The sequence below is a fragment of the Hemitrygon akajei genome, chromosome 1, assembly GCF_048418815.1.
Source record: "Hemitrygon akajei chromosome 1, sHemAka1.3, whole genome shotgun sequence".
NCBI classification, from domain to species: domain Eukaryota; kingdom Metazoa; phylum Chordata; class Chondrichthyes; order Myliobatiformes; family Dasyatidae; genus Hemitrygon; species Hemitrygon akajei.
Window position 1 is genome coordinate 193,459,098 of NC_133124.1, and position 21,426 is coordinate 193,480,523.

A 21,426-nucleotide genomic window follows, 5' to 3' on the forward strand; every position below is an offset into this window, starting at 1 on the left:
CTGGAGAGGGATTCCAGATTTTAAAATATATAAATAAAACATTTAAATATGAATATTGCAAAAACTTTATCTCAATACAAGCAGAAAATGTATTTAAAAATCTGAAATATCTTGATGGATCGGGTGTTATTTGAGGCATATAGCCGGTGCTGGATAGCAAAGCGGCCCCTTTGTTCTCTGCTTGCCAGCTGGGCGGAATTATGTCCATGAGACGCACAAACCCGGAAGCAGGCTGCGGTTCAAGATGGCGGAGGTGAGGGAGAAGGAAGCGGCGCGAAAGGGGCTTGGTGTGGGGTTCGTGAGTGTCGGGATGTTTAATGAGAAGGCATAGCGCGAGAACAAAGGGAATACAGTCTACTTGAGCCGAATAGCGGCCTGGTGCTTGGTGCAAATGGAGCTGACGGGGAGGCCAGGGCTCGGGAACTCCCGGGTTGATAGCAGCTCTGGGGCCGCCGCCTCCCCGCTCATCCGATCTTCTCCATCTTTCCTCCCCCCCCCCAACTCTTCTCCCTCCTAGCTACCCAATTGCTCAACAGCCCCCTCTTTCCCTCTACCTCCTCCCCCTGCGTCCACGGAGTTCGGTGCTTCCACTATCTCTAGAAGCGAGATTACTGTTTGGTTTGGTTTGTGTTCAACTAATAATTACAGGAAATGTCACGAATAATCAGTGAACTTTTCATCCAACTGCAAGGAGTTGTACATTAGCTGACGACTGTTAATTTGTTAGTTGGAAGGAAGCAATAGTGAGGGAATTTGCTTTTCTTTTAATTGTTTTCTGTTCAAATCCATGATTATCTTTGTAATGTTTTCTGATTGGCAGTGGAAGGGTGTTGGAGTAAGGAGCAAAGGGTGATGAGTATCTTTATATTGAGCTTTCATAAGGGTTTTAGGGAAAAGTCAGTTCTGGTCTATAGAAGAGGAGACTAGTTGCCATTATATATAGTGATACACCTCAAAATAACAGCTGATTGTTTTTACAAACAAGAAAATTTGCAGTTGCTGGAATCCAAGCAACACACACACAGACAGACACAATGCTGGAAGAACTCAGCAGGCCAGACAGCATCTATGTTAAAGAGTACAGTCGACGTTTCGGGCGGAGGTTCTTCGGCAGGGTCTTGGCCTGAAATGTCAACTCTACTGTTTCCATAGATGCTACCTGGCCTGCTGAGTTCCTCCAGCATTTTGCATGTGTAGCTGATTGTTTGGCGGCTTCTAATTTAATTCTGATGTTGCATGGTTGTTGAAACGTGTCAGCCTTCCGCTGATCATGGGAGTGTGCATATTTAATATAACATGAGATTGTAATATTGTTGCTTAATAATCATTTTCCCTTTCTGTCAAGCCAAGCAATTTTCCTGCTTTGCTGCAGTTACTGATAAGGCTGAAATTTGGGTACATATGGTTTGTGGTGCTGACTTCTACATGGTTTCACACTTATAGACGTACTTTTTCAGGGGTGAAGGAGAGGGAATCTGTAGCTAAAGTGATTCTGTTGAATCGTTACTAGAATTGCTTGGATGTTATGGCAACAAGTATGTATTAGTTGTTGTTTTTTGGGCTCTGGATGCCACGTGAGTGAGTGAGTGGAAGTTATTGCCCTTGAAGAGATTGCAGTGAACCTTCCGGTATGTCCTTGCAGATTTTTCATAGAACCAGACTAAATCCACTGGTTTGTGGGTGAGGTCACAGGTTGCGGTGGTGTGCATTTCTGCTACTGACATTACTCAGGTGTCCAGTTTTGAGCTGCCAAATTTGCTGTGAATTGATCTTGTTTACTATATTTGGAGAGTTGTACATCACCATGGAGGATGTGTCTATTTAAAAGTGAAAGTTTATCCCAAGGACTAGGCAGTACTCATCATCATGGACATACACAGCTGTCATGAGTTCATTGGTGAGATCAAGTAGGTTATCCCCTTGTTCATCTGCTGTAGACCCAACTATGCCCAAGTCCTTAAAAGTGATGACAGTAAGCCACCTCCAGTGATGGTCATTGAAGTCTCCAGGCCTGGGAGGGATGGCATTGGGAGACAGAGGCAGGTGGTTATCTAATGGAAGCAGAAAAGGGAGTTTTAGCTAAGTGGAGGAAGGGAGAATGAAGGTGGTGACTGGCCAGAGGGTAGGTGGGGACACAGGCTATAGGTGCTGCAATGTGATGTATAAGAAAAGTGATAATTGGAATCAAATAGTGAGATGGAGCCAGATGTGCACGATGATCCAATGGGTGAATTGCGTGGTTAATGGTTGGATAGAACCAGGATGGGGTGGAGATGAAAGTGGGTGATTGGGGTGGATGTGCTGGAGGAGATGTATGGGAAAGGAAACGTAAAATTCAGCACCTGATGTGGATTGGAATAGAAGGTAGGGGAAATATGGGATCTAAGGATGACCTGAAATTGAAAAATTCAATGTTCACACCATTGGGTTTAGACTACCCAATCTGAATATGAGATGCTGTTCATCTAGTTTTCATTGGGTTACACACTGGTGGTGAAGAAAGCTGAGGAAGGACAAGACGGTATCGGAAAGGGGGAGTTGAAATAGCATGCATTTGGGATTCACATTGCAAATGGAGCACAGGAGCTCGGCAAACTGGTCTCGTAGTCTTCCCCCGCTACTGGTTTTTTTCTGGCCATTATCATCCCTCAGCCTTTCTCGATGTACCTATCACCCTCTCTGCATGTCTTACCCCTCCCCTTTGCTGGATTGAGCTATCTTCTGTGTAGAGTCTCAACCTGAGCCATCAACAGTTCCTTTTTATCCATAGACGCTGCTTGACTTAGTTCTTCCACCAGTTTTCTGTTCCAGATTCCAGCATCTGTAATCTCTGGACTGCTCTGTAGGACAGCTGTCCTAATTTAGAAACCAATGTCTCAGATGTCTGTGAGGAAGCTTTTGTAAGGTCAACTGGGCAGGTCTGTCTAGTCAAAACCAGGTGGTCTGTTGAATTTTTTATTTATGTTTGAGTGTAACAGTAATGATGCAATTGTGGCTTACATAACTGCCCTCCAGCAGCATTTTAGAGCCAAATGCATGGGACGGTTCTGAATAAGAATGGCAGAAAGCGAGTTATATGGATATTTATGAAAATCTTCTGTTTTCATTATCATCATTAATGTATTGTTTTTCTAAATTCCATATTAGTTGTTGAAGGGTTTGAATTTGGATTTCTGGATTATTTGATAACTTAATTGCTTTGCCACCACCCTACTTAATGAATAAGACCGTGAGAAAGAGGAGCAGAATTAGGCCATTTGGCCCATTGAGATTCCTCACTATTCAATGATGGCTGATTTATTTTCTCTCTCAACCCCATTCTCTTGACTTCTCCCCGTAATATTTAACACCCTTATAATCAAGAACCTATCAACCTCTGCTTTAAATACGCATTACCCAATGACTTGCCCCCACAATCAGGGGCAATCAGTCACTGTTTGTGTGTGTGTGAGGTTCAGTTATAGGCTGGAGTGAAAGTAGTTCAGTTAACAATACAAACTGCAGGGTTGTTAACTGTTTTCTTGATTAAATGTGCAGCTGCAGTTTTTTGTTAATTGCTTCCTAATTTCTTGTGTGGCTAAGTGTTGATTGTTTTTATGAAGCATTTCATGCTCTCCCAGAGCTGTTTCCAGCTCTTCTGCCAGTGGGATAGAATCTTGGTGCCATTGTTTGTCAGATATAATTCTGGGAGTACAACTATATCAAAATATTGTTTGACTACTAAATGGAACAGTTATAGGTAAATCTTGATTATATGCTCTCCATTGCACCTTAATGTCTGGAAGAGCTTCAGATCATCTTACTCAGTTAATTCCTCAATTCCATCATAATTATTTTGAATAAGAAAACCCAACATAGTTTAAAGTCACAATGATTCAAAGCCGTGTTTGTTGATACTTTTCTCTCATACCTTCTTGACTGACTGTCATTGCCAGTGCAGTGCAACGGATGTACAGTAAACTTTTGCCTTTTCCTCATCTTTTGTTTCCTGAATTCTCACCCTCAAGCTTTTGGTTTCACTGTTGGATTAGGTGTTGTCATTTGACTGGAATGAAGGCTGACAACTACTAAATCTAATAGTAAAAAGATGTCTTTGGGACAATTTCTGCCTTGTCATACTTTATCATTTGTGGTTTAACAACCACGCAATTGGGTTTGGCTTTATTGGAAATGTATGGTACATTGAGGCATGGGGAACGATAATCCACAGCACTTTCCAGACAGTTAATTACTTTTCATTCAGTTAATGTATGGCAGCTTAGTGGGGCAGAATCAGAATCAGGTTTAATGTCACTGATATATGTCATGAAATTTGTTGTTTTGTAGCAGCACTATATTGCAATACATAAATAAAACTACAAACTGCAATAAGAAATGTATTAAAAATTCAGCAGCACAAAAGGAAACAAGGTATACGAGGTCATTATCAATTCAGAAATCTGACGGCAGAGAGGAAGAAGCTGCTTCTGAAATGTTGAGTGTGTGTCTTCAGAGGCTCCTGTACAACCACCTTGATGGTCATAATGAGAAGGGGGCAAGTCCTAGGTGATGGAGATCCTTACGAATGAATGCCTGCTTTTTGAGGCATCACCTTTTGATGATGTTCTTGATGCTAGGGTGGCTAGAGCCCATGATAGAGCTGACTGAGTTTACAACTTTTTAACAGCTTTTTCCGATCCTGTGCAGTGCCCTTATCATACCAGACAGTGATGCAACTAGTCAGAATGCTCTCTGCAGTATATCTGTATAAATTTGCAAGAGTATTTGCTGAATACCAAGTCTCCTCAAATTCCTAATGAATTATAGTCACTGTGCCTTGTTTGTAATTGTATCAATGTGTTGAGCCCATGATAGATCTTAAGAAATGTTGAAACCAAGGCTTACCTTTTCCACTGCTGATCCCTTGATGGGGACTGATGTGTGTTTCCTTGACTTCCCCTTCATGAAAGTCCACAATCAATTCATTGGTGTTTCTGTTTTTGAGTACAAGGTTGTTGTTGCAACACCATTTAATCTCACTCCCATATGCCTCCTTGTCACTATCTGAAATTCTGCCAACAATAGTTGTCATTGTCAAATTTATAATGAAGTCTGTGTTGTTTTGAGCCACACATTTGTGAGTTTAGAGAGAGTAGAGCAGTAGATTAAGCACACATCCTTGAAGTGGACCAGTGTTGATCATCAGCAAGATGTTATTTCCGATCTACACAGACTATGGTCTCCCAATGAGGAAATCAGGATCCGGTTGCAGAGGGAGATACAGTGGCCCAGGTTTTGGAGCTTTTTGATTAGTTATCAAAGGCATGATTGTGCTGTAATCAATTAGCAACAGCCTAACGTATGTATTGCTGTTGGCCAGAGTGGAGAGCCAGTGAGATCAATCCAATTGTGCAGCCTATAGAGCCACTGCCTCACTACTCCAGCAGCACATATCAGTCCTAACCTCTGGTGCAGTCTGTATGAAATTCGTCCGCTCCCCACGTGACTGCTTGAGTTTTCTCTGAGTGGGTGCTCAAGCTTCCCTCTTGTATCCCAAAGATGTGTGTTAATTGCCCCCTGTTTGCAGGTGAGTGGTAGCATCTGGGGAGAACTGATTGCAATATGGGAAGAATATTATAGAATAATACAGAACTGGTGTAAGATTGATGCTTTAATATAAGTGCGGACTTGGTAATCGAACGGTCTTGTTTCTATGCTGTATTGCTCTGAGTTGTTGTTATTTTGTGGAAAAGACTGGACAATTTGATAGTCTCTTAATTAATTAAAAAAAAGATCTGGTTTTACAATTGGATGTAGGAGAATTGTTGGCCAGAACATGAGTGACTGCATTGCTCTGTTTAATCTTTTTACATAAATTAAAAAGGCAGGTAAGACCTTAACTTAAAAACTTGCTTGAAGGACTTCCAGCAGTGTAGGACTTTAAAGGCCACACTGAAGGGTATGTCTAGTTTAAGTGTTAAACAACTGCAATGGAGTTTGAATCCACAATTTTTTACTTGAAATAGAAATTCCTATCACTGAATTCCTATCTGTCCAGTGGGTGACTCTAGCGGAATGGTTGCCCAGACAGTTAGCTGATTGTTCTACCAAATTCTTCTTTTCTAGTTCTTATACATAATGCCTCAGAAATGGAACATGAGTAATTCTCGTGCTGTACCCTTCACAAGTGATAAAAACATGTATATTATCTGTAGGTAGCTTAATGGATTAAGCTGAATGGGATATATTCAAAATTAGCTTCTTTAATGCCCCCACTGTACAGGATTGTGGACAGCCCAGTACTTGAGACTACTGACTGCCTTTTCATGTTCCGCAGCCCTGTGCTTTCAGGATGAGTAGCTACAAGCTGTTAACGATGAACCAGTTGTACGAAGAGGATTATGGATTATGTGAGAGAAGCCAGTATATGTTTGTCAGGTTGTGATGTTGAACAGAGACCAATGTGGTTTTTCCTAGAAGTAAAGTCACTTCTGTTTGTGAAGCTTGTCAGGTTTATCAGGACCTTGGAAATAAAGTTTGGTATTAACGGGAGGAGGAAATTGAATTCTGTCGATCAGAGTAAAGATTATGTTGGGGAGACTAAAGTGAGCTGAAGTTCTGGATAAGGCATCTATGTACCACCAAAACTGATGCAAAAAGATTAAAAAGCCTTTTGTCACTGAAAAATGATATATAATAGTACATATATTTTTATGATCTTTGAGTTTGGCAGGTGGAAAGATTTTAAACCATTCTTATTGATTTCCTTAGACAATAGATGATTGTTGAAGTTTTCTGTTGAAAGATTTTTTTTCTTTTAGTTTCCTCTTCTGGTTGAGAAAGCAGCATTGGGGTGCATACTACAGAATGAAGGTTAATACATTTCATTGTTATTTGCATATTAGCCCATCACTTCATTGATACACACTTTGATGTAATGCAGAGAACTGAAAATAGTGAATGGATCCAGTTATTTCTTTAGTCAAAAAAATCTCTAGTGGCTTGGGCACCAGAGTTATTGAAATAGGCAATAAGGTTTATAGTGGAGCCATACAAACTTGAACCAAAGGTTAAACTCAATTATGTGTTCAACCAGCACAATACATAACACAGAGAGAGTTAAAGGGAAGCTGGGAAGGGGATTTTTGATGAGAATCTCTTATGCAAGGGAAGATCATATCGATGATTCACTTTTTTTTTCCACCATGGGTTCTTAAAACTGTGTGCTAACGAAAGGCACGTGCAATTGCTCGTCAGTGTGGCTTTGACCTGTGCAGGGCTGGGAAAGAAATTGATCTGACCTATTGTTTCAGTAACAAAGTTGTAAAGCCTATTAAAATGTGTGCACAACATCAGAAAGTTCAGAAATATCAGAAATGATTTTTCAGAATTGTTTCTGTAATTTTATACCTGTCAGCATTGAGCCGTTGGAGACTTGTCTGACTTGAGTTAAAATACAATAACCATTAAAATAGAAGCAACCAATTTGATTATACTTGAATATCAAATATCAAAACAGCAAATATCAAATATCAAACAGCATTCCCTTTAATTTTTTTTTACAGCTGTGCAAACGGACCATTGTTCTGAGCAGGAAATATTTACACAGCCTGAAAACTGTGCGGCACTTTAATAAAACATTTGTACAAAAGGAAATTCCAGCTGCATGGCTACAAAGGTTACGTGCGCGGCAACATTTCATTTATTGCGCAGCTACGCACTCGCATAGCTTAGAGGGAGCAGTGATCTCAAGCTACTTCCTATGAATGGATGTGTCAACTTCCCTCAGTCGATCTCTGTTAAAACCAGAATTAGGCAGGCTGGAAATGTTGGCAGTTTCAAATTAACCTGGTGGGAGGAAGCTTGTGTTGGGATTTGAGATTTGGTCCCTGGTGTCAACAGATAAGTCTGCCTTGAATACAAATCAGAATGCCACCACATAATTTTTGTCTTTATGGAGATGGTTGTAATGAAAGAGGAAATTATTAAGACGGCACTGGATCTGCATTATTTTTCAATGTTATGCACATATCTGACATCACACTAACACTATTTGAAGAAGGTAGATGTGTAGAAGCAGAAAGTTTTATTTACATAATTCAGGAATTTGATTCTTATCTCACTTATCATGTACACACCTTGAAAAAATTTGTTGGGTCATTAATAGATTGTTTCCTTTATTCACAGACTTGTCAATAGTTTGTGATTTCCAGTGTGTTCTATACCACACAAAGCTTTGAAAACAGGTTTCCATTTGAGGAGAATAACCAACAGGTCCTCTGAGACCATGTCATAAGTTTGTCATTGCAAAACAATTCAGCTTGTAAACGAATTCAGCTCTTCGACACACCAAGCCAGCATCTACCATCAAGCATTTGTTTCTGTACTAATCCTGTCCTAATCCATACTTGCCACTTTTTTATGAGCTACTCCTCCAGATTTCTACTGTTTACTTACAGTAAATGCAGTTTACAATGATGAAACTTTTGGAATACAATGGCGTATTCCATAACCTGAAGGAAACCAAGAGGGAGAGTTTGCAAGCTCCACGCAGACAGCACTGGAGGTCAAGACTAAATTGGATTGTTGGAGTTGAGCTAGCAGCTTTATAATTACTCCACTCTGCCAGCCCTTATCATTATTTACTTTGCAGGGGTGTCAAACTCATTTTGGGTCACGGGCTGGATTGAGCAAAATGCAGCTTCATGCAGGCCGGATCAGTCGGACGCGTGCGAACGCAGCTTTCGTTGCCTCCGTTTTTTCAGCCTGCTCTCATGTGTCTCAGTCTCTGCTATAACTACAAAGTGTTTCACTTTACAAATTCAGTTTCTTATGAAGAAGACTGCCGAATAAACACTAAAAACCCTGAAAACCTGGTACCTGAATAAACTCAGCATTAGCCATATCATACGCCATAGGCGCTTCGATTACTGGGGCCAGCTTTAATAGTAATTAGATATTATCTCGCGGGCCAAAGATAATTAATCCGGCCCGCGGGCCTTGAGTTTGACATATATGATTTAGAGAAACTGCGCGGAACAGGTCCTACCAGCCCAACAAGCCGTGCTCCCAGCACCCTAGCTTTATAGCAAGACAATTTACAATGATCAATTCTGCTGCTAACAGGTATATCTTTGGACTGTGGGAGGAAACCGGAGCACCCAGAGGAAACCCATGGGGTCACAGGGAGAATGTACAGACAGCAGTGGAGTCGAACTCTGTACTCTGACACTCCATGCTTTAATTGGGTTGTGCTAATGACTGCGCGCTGTGGCAATTATGGTCCTATAAGCTATCAACTATAATTTATAAAAATATGTATTGAAATGTACTGCTGCTGCAAAACAACACATTTTATGATGTAAGCCAGTGAAATTAAATTTGCAAACACGAGGAAATCTGTAGATGCTGGAAATTCACGAAACACACACAAAATGCCAGTGGAATGCAGTAAGCCAGGCAGCATCTATAGGAAGAAGTACAGTCGAAGTTTAGGGCCGAGGAACCTTCGTCAGGATTAACTGTAAGGGATTTGAGAGGGGGAGGGGGAAATCTGAAATGGTAGGAGAAGACAGGAGGGGGAGGGGTGAAGCTAAGAGCTGGAAAGTTGATTGGCAAAAGGGATACAGAGCTGGTGAAGGGAAAGGATCATGGGATGGGAGGCCTAGGGAGAAAGATAAGGGGGAGGGGAGCACTAGAGGGAGATGCAGAACGGGCAAGGAGTGATTGTGAGAGGGGCAGAGAGAAAAAGGGGGGGGGGAATAAATGAGGGATGGGATAAGAAGGGGAGGAAGGACATTAATGGAAGTTAGAGAAATCAATGATCATGCCATCAGGTTGGAGGCTACCCAGGTGAAATATAAGGTGTTGTTCCTCCAACCTGAGTGTGGCTTCATCTTGACAGTAGAGGAGGCCATGGATAGACATATCAGAATGGGAATGGGACGTGGAATTAAAATGTGTGGCCACTGGGAGACCCTGCTTTCTCTGGCGGACAGAGCATAGTTGTTCAGGGAAACAGTCTCCCAGTCTGCGTTGGGTCTCGCCAATATATAGAAGGCTGCATCGGGAGCACCGTATGCAGTATATCACACCAGCCAACTCATAGGTGAAGTGTCGCCTCACCTGGAAGGACTGTCTGGGGCCCTGAATAGTGGTGAGGGAGAAAGTGAGGCCAGGTGCAGCACTTGTTCCGCTTCCAAGGATAAGTGCCAGGAGGGAGATTGATGGGAAAGGATGGGGGGGACGAATGGACAAGGGAGTCGCGTAGGGAGTGATCCCTGCGGAAAGCAGAAGGTGCGGGAGGGAAAGATGTGCTTGGTAGTGAGATCCCGTTGGGGGTGGATTCTGATTCTGCAGGTATATGTATCACAGTGGTACATTGTTTTAAAGAAAAGTGTACTTTCCAGCTTTACTTTCTGATCTTATTTTCATGAAACACGAATAATTTTCAAAGACTTGGCTATCGATAAACGTTTTGTGCTTCCTCTTCGTGTTCTTTACCTGAGTTGGCTTGTACTTTAAACAGAAGCAGTCATTTGGAAGAGATTTTACCAAGGCTTCATGCCCAGTGAACTTCAGTGTCTTCAAACTTCATGTCAGCTAATTAGAATCTAGAAACCATTGTACTTGTAATTGGGTCAGAATGTGCAAGGCAGAATTTGGGGTGTTTAAAATAGTTATAACATAGACACCATCCTTCCTGTAGCCTTTACTACTTGTATACTGAAGTGGTCCAGCAAAGGCAAATAAGACAGATCTACAGGTCCCAAATTTTCAGAAGTTTGGTTTGTCATGACTAATCATGTACATCGTTGAGTTACCTTTGTATTCTTAGGTAATTTATAACATTGCACTTGAGGTTTTAGATTCAGAAGTGTTTATATTATTTATACTATATAAAAAGTGGTTATGCTACACACCGGTGCTCTCGGTGGCTGCCTCCTGTAAATCGGTGAGACCCAACGTAGATTTGGAGACCGCTTCGCCGAGTACCTACAATCTGCTAGAAAAATCAGGATCTCCGAGTGGCTAGCCATTTTAATTTCACTTCCCATTCCCATCCCGTCATGTCAATCCATGGCCTCCTCTGCTATCATGATGAGGCTGGAGGAGCAATGCCTTGTATTCTGTCTGGATAGCCTCCTACCCAGTGGCATGAGCATTAATTTTTCTAATGTCCAGTAATGCCCTTCCCCAACCTTCCCCATTACCTTTTCCCTCTCACTTTACTAGCTCATCACCTCCCTCTGGTGCTCCTCCCCCTTTTCTTTCTTCCATGGCCTCCTGTCTTCTCCTTTTAGATTCCTCGTTCTCAAGCCCTGTATTTCTTTCACCAATCAACTTTCCGGCTCTTTACTGCACCCCTCCCCCTCCCAGTTTCACCTAATTACCTTGTGATTCTTCTCCCCTCCCCCCACCTTCCAACTCTGACTCATCAGGTTTTGGCTGGAAACGTCGACTATACTCTTTTCCATAGATGTTGTCTGTCCTGCTGAGTTCCTCCAGCAGTTTGTGTGTGATAGTATTTAACAACTTATCTGGATTGTAAATATTTTGAGGCCTTCCATTGGTCGGGGTCAACCATGGATATTGAGTCCTAGCTTTCATATGCAAGCCTGGGGAGTCTGATATGGAGAGCAGGCTGTTGCCCATGCAGCTGGTTACCCCTCTCCACTCAGCTCGTGAATCCAAAGGAACGGCAGGAATTCGTACAGTTTGACAGCTATGGTGTTACAGGAGTTTTCAATCAGCATTGAACACACAGAAGGATTGCCTGAGGGACTCCAACTCCAGATTTTTCCTTGGGGTTTATTCTTGAAACCTTTCCCCATGAGTGAGTATAGAATCAAGGCAGTAGAGGGTTGAGATCAGAGTTATCCTTCTAGATGAGCTGCCAGCCATGGCTGATGAGCCTCATTTGTCTGAAGCAACTGGTTTTAAGGTGCCAGTAACCTGCCTTTGCCCCTTCTCCTGTCAGTAGAAATGATTCTACAAGGCTTAGTAACTAAGCCACATGTGAAGGCCAGGAGCTAGACGTGGCTGTCACAGGCTATTTGAGATGCACATCATTGGGAGCATTTAATAGGTAGTGTGAGCTTATCCCCACTACCACCCCCAGCTATAACAACCTTAAGGTACCTGCAAATATTTATCATTTAGAAAAGCAGTGAAATGTATTTATAGTCCCTCATGATTTGGTTGCAGCAGTGAGTTCATGTGGATTTTAATTTTGTTGAATAAACTAAAAAGTTTGCAGCTTTTGAAATGCATAAAATGTATTTGAATAGCAGCATTCGTAGGTTCTGAATGCAGTTTTCTGAATTGACAAGGATGTACTTGTGCCAGTGTTATTACAGTGTCTTAGCTCCTCTGTCTTCTCTCTGCAGTACACAAGCATGGATATCATTGACTTCATCGAGACCATTTAGTCAGCAGCTCTTTGCACTAACCTAAGCCTAGCAAATCAAACCTTCCTGGTCAATTTTTATTGTTTCTTCCATCTCCTCACATGTCCATTTTAAGCTCAGCCTAATCCAATATCCAGTAAGCTGCTGAAGACCAGCTTCCCTTTTGTTCTTGAAACTGTTAAGTTTTTTTCAAGTATTGTCTCTTCTCTCTTAAATTTACTTTCATACCTTCCCTCGAACTTGAAAACCTGTGCTGTGCCAAATCTCTGAAGTGCTTGACTTTGCTGCAGCTCCAAATTTTCTCTTCCTCAGATGTCACTTCAAATATGTTTCTGCCATGCCACAGAGCTAATGTGATTGTTATCAGTGACTGACAACATTCCCATGTGATTGTGTGACACAAAGTTGTTATTTCTTTTGTAGCTTTTTTGACATTGTTGATCATTTCTTCCTCTAACTCCTCTCCCAGCACCATTTTGCTGCATTGGCCTACACTTTTCAAGTTTAACTCTGTCACTGGTGGAGAGCTACCTGCTATTACTTCTCTTTTGATGTTACTCAAGTACTTATCCTGGGTCACCTTTTCTTCATCCAAAAGCTGAACTCGGTGAAGTTTAGGCAAAAGCACTTTTTTAATTTTCCGGAAATACCTTGATATCTTGATACTATTGTCTAAATGACTGAGCTGTATGACTTTCATTCATTTTGGGGAAAAAAATTAAAGTTGTCAATATTCTGAAGATTCAGAATCGGGTTTAATATCACTGGCATATGTTGTGATTTTTTTTTGAGACAGCAGTACATTGCAGTGCATCAAAACTGTAAATTACAGTAAGTTTGGGGGTTTGATGTTCTTGTGTTTTTCGTTTGTGTGTAGGGGAGGGGGATTCGATGTTACATTTTGTGCGGGCAGGTTGGGGAACTATGTTCTTGCAGCGTTTTTGTTAGTTTTTTTGTGCACGGAGGGGTTTTGGGGGCCAATATGCGGAGGGAGGGTGGTTTGGGAGGTGTTGATGATCATGTTGTTGTTCTTTTTTTTTGTGTGTTCTCTTTGAACTGACTTCCATGGTTTTCTTTGGTGTGTGGCTGTTTGGAAGAGAGTCATCTCAGAGTTGTATACTGCATACATACTTGAAAAATAAATACTTGATAATAACTGAACCTTGAATGGGTGCCTTCAGGTTCCTGTACTCCCTCCCTGATGATGACATCCTGGGTGATGGGGGTCTTTAATGATGGATGCAACCTTTATGCAGCATTGTTCCTTGTAGATATCCTGGATGCTGGGGAGGCTAGTGCCAATGATGGATCACAGGATGCTGTAAGGATCGTCATTGCTGTAGTTCTATTTGCCCTTACAAAACGTGCATAAAAGGTGCTGAGCTCATCTGGGAGTGAAGCATCACTGCTATTCATAATGTTAGGTTTCGCATTGTAGGTTTCCGAACTATTTTATCTCTCTTCTTGACACACCTCAAAATTTGAACATTGTGCAGCCATGTGTTAACAAGCTGAATTTTAAAGAAAGGGCCCTCTCTACCTTTGCCTATTTTCATCACCGTAGCATACCTCTACCCTATTCTTGTCTCAGTTTATTAGCTGATAAACTTTCCCCATGAAACTTGTGTTATTCTTCTCACAAGTCTTGAAGCTTGTAAATATGTTCTGCTAGCATATATATAAATGCAATATAATTTATCTGTTACTTGATATTTGCTGAGCCAGTCGAGATGCTGGCTTTTCAGTGCAACTCTCCCCTTCTTTGTAGCCAATTGTGGTATGATTGTTAAATGTCCTATTGTTTGTGCTTTTCTGTTTTTGTTAACTCTCAGTTTCATGTTTACTGTTTTGTAGACTCACTGCTTGCAGGATCTGAGGCAGAACACAGCATTGGCATCCAAGGTCTTCATTCAAAGAGATTACTCCAGTGGGACGGTGTGCCAGTTTCAAACTAAATTCCCTTGTGAACTGGAATCCAGGGTAAGATGGAGCTACAAGAGCCTGTGAGGAATTCTCAGCAAAATGCCTTTGGTCATATCAAATCCCACTCATCAGTCTGTTGATAGTTTGTGTTGGTGTTTTCCCTAAAACCTGCATTATCTCATGGATTCTTCTTAATTTGTATACTTGTTTCCTACTAATTTACTGCAGATGTAACCCATGAGAGCAATATTTTGCTGAGATATTATCACTTTTAATGTAACTAACATGGTGCCTAAATATTTACTTGCTGTGTTATGTTCATATATTTAATCAAAATGGTATAAGAGCAGAAGATCATTTGGCCCTTGAGTTAGTGGTCGGTCTCCCTCAAAACTGACTCAGCCTTTCTGCAGCACATCTGTGATTTTCAGAAGGCCAAAAGAAAAACACTGAAGATGCTGGGATTCCAGAAATGAATAAAGAACACGAGGAGAACCCAGCAGGTCAGGCAGCATCTGTGGAAAGACGGACTCAAATATTAGGGGCCGCACATTAGTGTAGTGGTTAGTGTGATGCTATTTCAGTGCCAGTGACCTGGTTTTAATTCTGCCACTGCGTGCAAGGAGCACGAACACTCTCCCCATTACCTCCGTAATCCAAACACATATGGATTAATAGTTGTCAACGTTTTGGGCCGAGACCCTTTGTCAGGACTAACCGAAAGGAAAGATAGTAAGAGATTTGAAAGTAGTGAGGGGAGGGGGGAAATGCGAAATGATAGGAGAAGACCGGAGGGGGTGGGATGAAGCTAAGAGCTGGAAAGGTGATTGGCGAAAGTGATACAGAGCTGGAGAAGGGAAAGGATCATGGAACGGGAGGCTTCAGGAGAAAGAAAGGGGGGGGGAGCACCAGAGGGAGATGGAAAACAGGCAAACAACTAAATATGTCAGGGATGGGGTAAATGCCCCTCCTCCCCTTCTTACCCTACTTCCCCTTACCTTGTGGTAAGGAGACCAATTCTCCACACAATATATCAAGATTTAATACAATTGCAAATTTTCCCATAATAGAAGCCACATTCCACTTGCCCTTCTAATCATTGGCTTCGCCTGCATGTTGGCATTCAGTGACCTGTAGGGAAGCCTGGTTCCTTTCCAATATCAACATTATCTAATTTAAAGCAAAATCTTTTGCCATTTAAAACAAGAATGTTTTTTATTTCCTACACCTAATGCACCTCATTTCTATCATGTTATTGTCCTCTCAATAAGCTTGCTTGTGTCCTTGCAGTCTGTGGACCCTCCTCATTGCATTCCCACCTAATTTTGCATCCTCTGTTTCCCCCAAGCACTGACTGTTGTGGTCCCTTACTAATCACAGATTGTCAACTTATTTCCATAATTTGCTTTCCATTAGCTTAAATGACTCCCTTGATGCCCCTAATCAATGGTCTTTGAATGGCTACCTTGGGCAGTTCATGACATGGAGATCCACAGCTGATGCCCCAGGTGATCCAAGCTAAGGAGCTTGGGGCTGAACTGTAACCAAAATTTGAGGAGAGCTCCTCCAAATGCTCAGACCTAAGCTGCGACCGAACACACTCCAAATTTATACTGTTCATCAACTTGTCCAGAACTCAATAATGGCGGGTGGTCAGGAAGTCTATGTACCAGCTTAAAAACCCCTCCACATATACCTTGTAATGAGGGTAAGCTCCTGCATAGAGAGCCTCTTCTCACAACCCGCCGTGGTTGAGTCCAGCTAGAACGCTTGGATCTGCAGAACAATCTGGCCAACTAGCAATTGACTTGGCCAGGTTTGTCCCCAGTATATCCAATGTGATGGGACTGCCATGATTCTTAATGGTACACTGCTGTCTTCTTCATTAATCCGTTCTGTGCTAGTCACCTAACAGCCAGAAACTTCCTCTGCTAGCTGGAATTGAGGGGTACTCTTTCACTAAAGGGTGATGATATTCCAGACTATGAAATGGTCCCTGAAATTGAAAGGCAGGATCCTCAGACGAGTATGACTAATGCTTGTACCTGGGAGCTGATTGTCATTTTGCAGCTATGCCTCCAGTTGGTAGTTCTTTGTTTTTCATCTCTCTCCTCTTACTTACATTGTTAATTTACCTTCACTCATTCTTTTCAGTGTTCATGCTAAAAGTTATTGTCAGAGAGACAGGTGGTCAAATGCATACTACAATGTTCAGGGATTGTAAGTATTGAAATCTTATGTGTGTGGGTGCTTTTGTAACTTCAGACTCTCTTGCTTTTGACACAAAATTTTAATGTTATTACAATCAATTTTAACAACTTCCAACAGTATACTTTTGATTACATTGTTCTGATTATGCTTGCCGATAGAACCACTCTTCGACAGATGTGATAGCATCTGTTATGCATCTGGCCCTGACACATCTGAAAAACAAGGCCACTTGGGTTAGAATACTGACACAAGTATTGGTAGTTTGGCAAGTAGTAGCTGCAAGCTCCAAGTAGTAGTTTGGCATTCAACACTATTGTCTGACAGACTCTGGTGAATAAACTCCTACTCCTTGGTCTAAATGCACCACTAGGTGTTAGATTTTCTAATGAACAGAACTCAGATGGTTTGGGTGCATGTATGTTCCTCTCTTTCCATCATCCTCCACACGGGTGCTCCTGAGGATCACCCAAGTTTGTATAACCAAATCCTGAGTAATCACATTGTCAAATTCACCGATGACATGACAGTGCTGGGGTTCTTCACTAACAATCATGGGATGGCCTACAGAGAGGAGATAGAAGAGATTGAGGCCTGCTACCAGGCAGACAACCTCTTCCTCAATGTCAACAAGAGAAAGGAGATTGTTACCAACTTCTGGAGAACTGTCACTACTCACATTCCTCTTTTCATTGGCGGCACAACAGTGGAAGCAGCAAACAGGTTCAAACTCCTCGGAGTGCACATCACAGACAACCTCTTATGTAGAATGTATTCTGGGACCATAACCAGGAAAGCTCACTAAAACCTCTACTTTCTGAGGAGTCTGAAGAGAGCTGGACTATGCATGTCTGCATATACTTATGTCATTCTACAGATGTACAGTAGAGAGCATTCTAACATGGTGGATCACTGCCTGGTACAGAAACCGCACTGCGGTGGACAGGAAGACTCTACAACAGGTAGTCAAAACTGCCCAATGCATCACCCGCACAAGCCTGTCTACCTAATATTAAAGAAATATGTACAGTTTGGTATTGAAAAAGGGCCAGTAACAACATAAAGGATCCCACCCACCCTGCTTATGGACTGTTCGTCCCAGACCCAACAACAGTTACTTTCCCTAAGCAGCAAGGCTGATTCACACTTCCATCCACTAACCCACCCCTCCACAACCCCAACCACCAGTACTTTGCCATTTCCTGTCAGTCACCTTATGTGTAGACACTCCTGTGCCAAGTGTCACTTTTTGGACGTACAGTCAATCTATGTATATAATCTATCTCATGTATTTATTTATTGTTGTGTTCTTTATCTTATTGTTTTTGTGCTGCATTGGATCCAGAGCAACAATTATATTGTTCTCCTTAAATTTCTGTACTGGAAGTGGCATTAAACAATCTTGAATTTTAATGCTCTAGCTTGACAATCTTAGAGGCAGCAGTCAACTTCAAGTTTTATATCTTCCCAAAAGAGTCAACTTACCATCTTTTCATGAGTACTTGCTTTCTGCTGATGTGTAGAAAGCAAACTAGATTCTGTGGCAAACATTAGATTCACCAACATGTATAGCTGTCTATTCAATGCAGTCATCATGCTCCTTCAGTTCTCTGTCTTAAGAGCTGTTTTGGGCTATCTAGCTTGCAGGTATGGTTTCCTCGCAGCAGGCAGAATGAATGATGGGAAAATTGGAGGAAATAGTCTGTTAAGAAGACTCCTCACTAACCCTTGTGTACATCATCTGGGCAATTTGGCTTGTTCAGATTAACAATACTCTTATTAATTATGAGAAATAGTTCTCATACCACAATAATCCTTGTTTATTTAAATTCACAGCATTCAGAAGGAAGTCACTTAACAACATAGCATAATGAACAGCTGTAATCTCTCTGTTCCACAATCTGATTGCTAAATGTGAAAGTGTTATTAGTTAAGAGTTCTGTGTATTTGCTGCCCTTGTCTAGCACTTTGGCTTTCTAACTCCTTGTCACAGCTGCTGTAATCCTGTATGGGTAGGTTTGCCAAAGCACTGGTAACTAAACTGCTGTGCTTAGCAAGATATTTGTATTCATCCCAAGCTTCTAGGGTGGTAGTCCAATGACATAGTAGGTTCTGATTTTCTTTTTTCATCAGAATTCCAGAGTATTTTTCCCCTTTTCTACTTGTGGTTGGATGGTAAGTTTAAACATGAATGTTGGTTTATTAAGTTTTTGGGGAACAATCATCAGTTTGTTTGGGATGAAAGGTGCTTTTACTGAATTACTTTCCTGTGTGAGCAATGCTCTTTCCACAGATTGACAGACAGCAGTTTGAAGAAACCATCAGAGTACTAAACAACCTTTATGCAGAGGCTGAGAAGGTGGGAGGACAGTCCTACTTGGAGGGCTGCTTGGCATGCTTGACTGCATACACCATCTTCTTGTGTATGGAGACTCATTATGAAAAGGTGAGTTAACTTTTCACTATGGCTATCAAGTTATGTAAATGGATTGGACTGCTACAAGTCAAATACTATACTTTGTCATTTCACAGCAGGATAATTATGAGCCTGACCTAATCACCACCCAACTATCCAAAATCTGTTGTACATGTTTTTGAAAATCTTATTGATGTTCAGAATGCCTGGGTGGTAAAAGGGATTTTATAATGTTTTCTGTTTTCAATTTGGTTACATTTTATTTGGTATAATTATGCCGATAATATTCTAACAGTAAGTCATTTGACTATCAAGTGGACTATCAATCTAATTTAATACTCATCAAAGGTTCCGCTTTACCTTTTGGGAATGTATCTAATAAATCTGCTCGCATATGAGTAAATTAATATGAGTAAATCAAGATGTAAATTATGGATGAATTCAGTAATTATTTCCCCTGATATTTTAAGAATGTACATAGTTATAATTAGTTGAATGGAGCAGTTATTTGGCAGCAGTCTAGTTAACATAGTCCAAGATGTAATGCATTTCTTGCAGGTTATTGCATATTTTTGTTAATTTGTTTTAAGCATATTATTTGACTGCATGTGGAATAAAATATTTGATAATATGCTCATTGGTATTAAAGAGAAAATGTGTAGGTTATGCTTGAACATGGATCAGAAATGTACATATTCAAGCACCTGTACATCTTTTTCTCCTTCCAATACTCAGTATTTCAGACTTGTGCTTTTATTTGTGTTGATATTTTTCTTGAATGGGCTAACAACAGTTAATAGTAAGTGAAATGCTCCCAAACTGCTGTTGTATATGGAGTTATTTAGTGACCCATAACCTTGGTCCCTGATACAAATAGAGTCATGTTCTGACCTGATGTGCTGCACTTTTGCGATAGTTTCTGCATTTTTTCAAATATGCTTGATCACATTTGCTGTAAAGCTGCTTTGGGCATCAGGACTCTACCAGTGTTACAACAGCTTGCTTGTTCTAAGTTTCTTTGAATTTTGACTGACAAACATTTTTTAGAAAATATTAATGTGTTTAGTCAAAATTATCTGATTGAAACTTTTATGACATCATTATAAATTTGAGCAGTGAGTGGGAAAAGTTTTTTTTAAGATTAAAAAAAACCGTAAGGAAATATGTGGGAATTGTCAACCTTTCACAGATTATTATTCAAACTTGGATTTGAATTACGGAAACTGACCAACCTGAATCAGATCTGACTGTGTACTGATTTAATCATTTTGTGGGTTTCTTGTGACTCGAAGTATGCAACTTAATTAAACTCTGAAGGGTTTCTTTTATAAGCAAGGTAAAGAGTACTGGTCACACAATCTTCCCAGTGAGGATATCTGTCACATATTATTGATTGTGGAAAATGATCCTGCTTCTACCATTTCAGCTTTGGTTCATCGAGAGTTTTGGAGAATGTAGGACTGAAGAGACTCTAGACTCCAGCTTGGCTGCCTTTCTGTTATTCATTGTTGCTGTCAGTTACTCAGACATTGAGCAGATAATGTACGTTTCAGTTTGGCAAGGAGCTGCTTAGCGCTTGTGCTTAAAGAAACCAGTGCTCATCTCCCACACCTCCCACCATCATCCTGAAGTAATTCCTTTCCTGTCAGATGCCTCCCAGATGAAAATTGAGATGTATTGTGTAAAGCCCATTAATTAGACTTTTGAAGGGCAAGAGAAAAAAATTTCTTAAAATGCAAATTTGCTTAACTGAGTATGTAACTGAATTTTAATTTAACTTTGATTTTCTAACTTTCTAACTAAGCCAAGAAGGGCCAGAAGGTCTTTTTCTGTGCTATAATGTTCTATGGTTCTACTTAATATTATGCTCTTCCACATCAAAAGATGGGTTGATGACCTGATCTCATGTCCTTATCCTAGTCTTTAGGAATCAGGAAGAGGCTTCATCTTTTTAGCTTTTGCAACTAAATGAAGATAGAAGCTAAATTATACCTATATGATTTGTTTTGTGTAATCCTATCTGTGTTATTGATATTAAGTGGTTCTAGGAGTGTGTTCAGAATCTTTTGAAAGTAGTTTTGTTTATTATTGATGCATTCTTTGTTTGCAGGTATTGAAAAAGATTGCTAAATACATTCAGGAGCAGAATGAGAAGATATATGCACCTAGAGGTCTTGTCATAGTTGATCCAATTGAAAGAGGTTTGAGAGTTGTATCCTTTAGTTTTATTGAATTACTTCTGCTAATTATTAAAATATCGATCTCTTTGATTACTGTTTATATAGCCACATAGCTGGACAGTTTTGTAATGTTGTGCCAATGCTGCCTCAAGCGGATATTAAACAGACAAATAATTGCATTTCCTACTCTGATTAAACTTTGACAAAAGCACTCGCTCTTTTGCATGGACTGGGATGGTTGTTTTTATTTTAAATAACACTGCAATACGCTTAAATCATGCCATAAGCCTCTCTTTTAAAGAGGAAAGTG

General features: G+C 40.8%; 1 protein-coding gene across 1 annotated transcript in view; it reads left to right on the plus strand.

The window, feature by feature from the left end:
* The first annotated feature begins 208 nt into the window (after positions 1-208).
* LOC140734366 (golgin subfamily A member 7-like) overlaps positions 209-21,426 on the plus strand; it is a 69,206-nt gene continuing 47,988 nt past the window's right edge. Inside the window, exons 1-4 of the mRNA XM_073058239.1 lie at positions 209-253; positions 14,244-14,369; positions 18,814-18,966; positions 21,047-21,148. Coding sequence (XP_072914340.1) covers positions 245-253; positions 14,244-14,369; positions 18,814-18,966; positions 21,047-21,148 — 390 coding nt within the window. The 5' untranslated portion in view covers positions 209-244. The remainder of the gene's footprint in view (positions 254-14,243; positions 14,370-18,813; positions 18,967-21,046; positions 21,149-21,426) is intronic.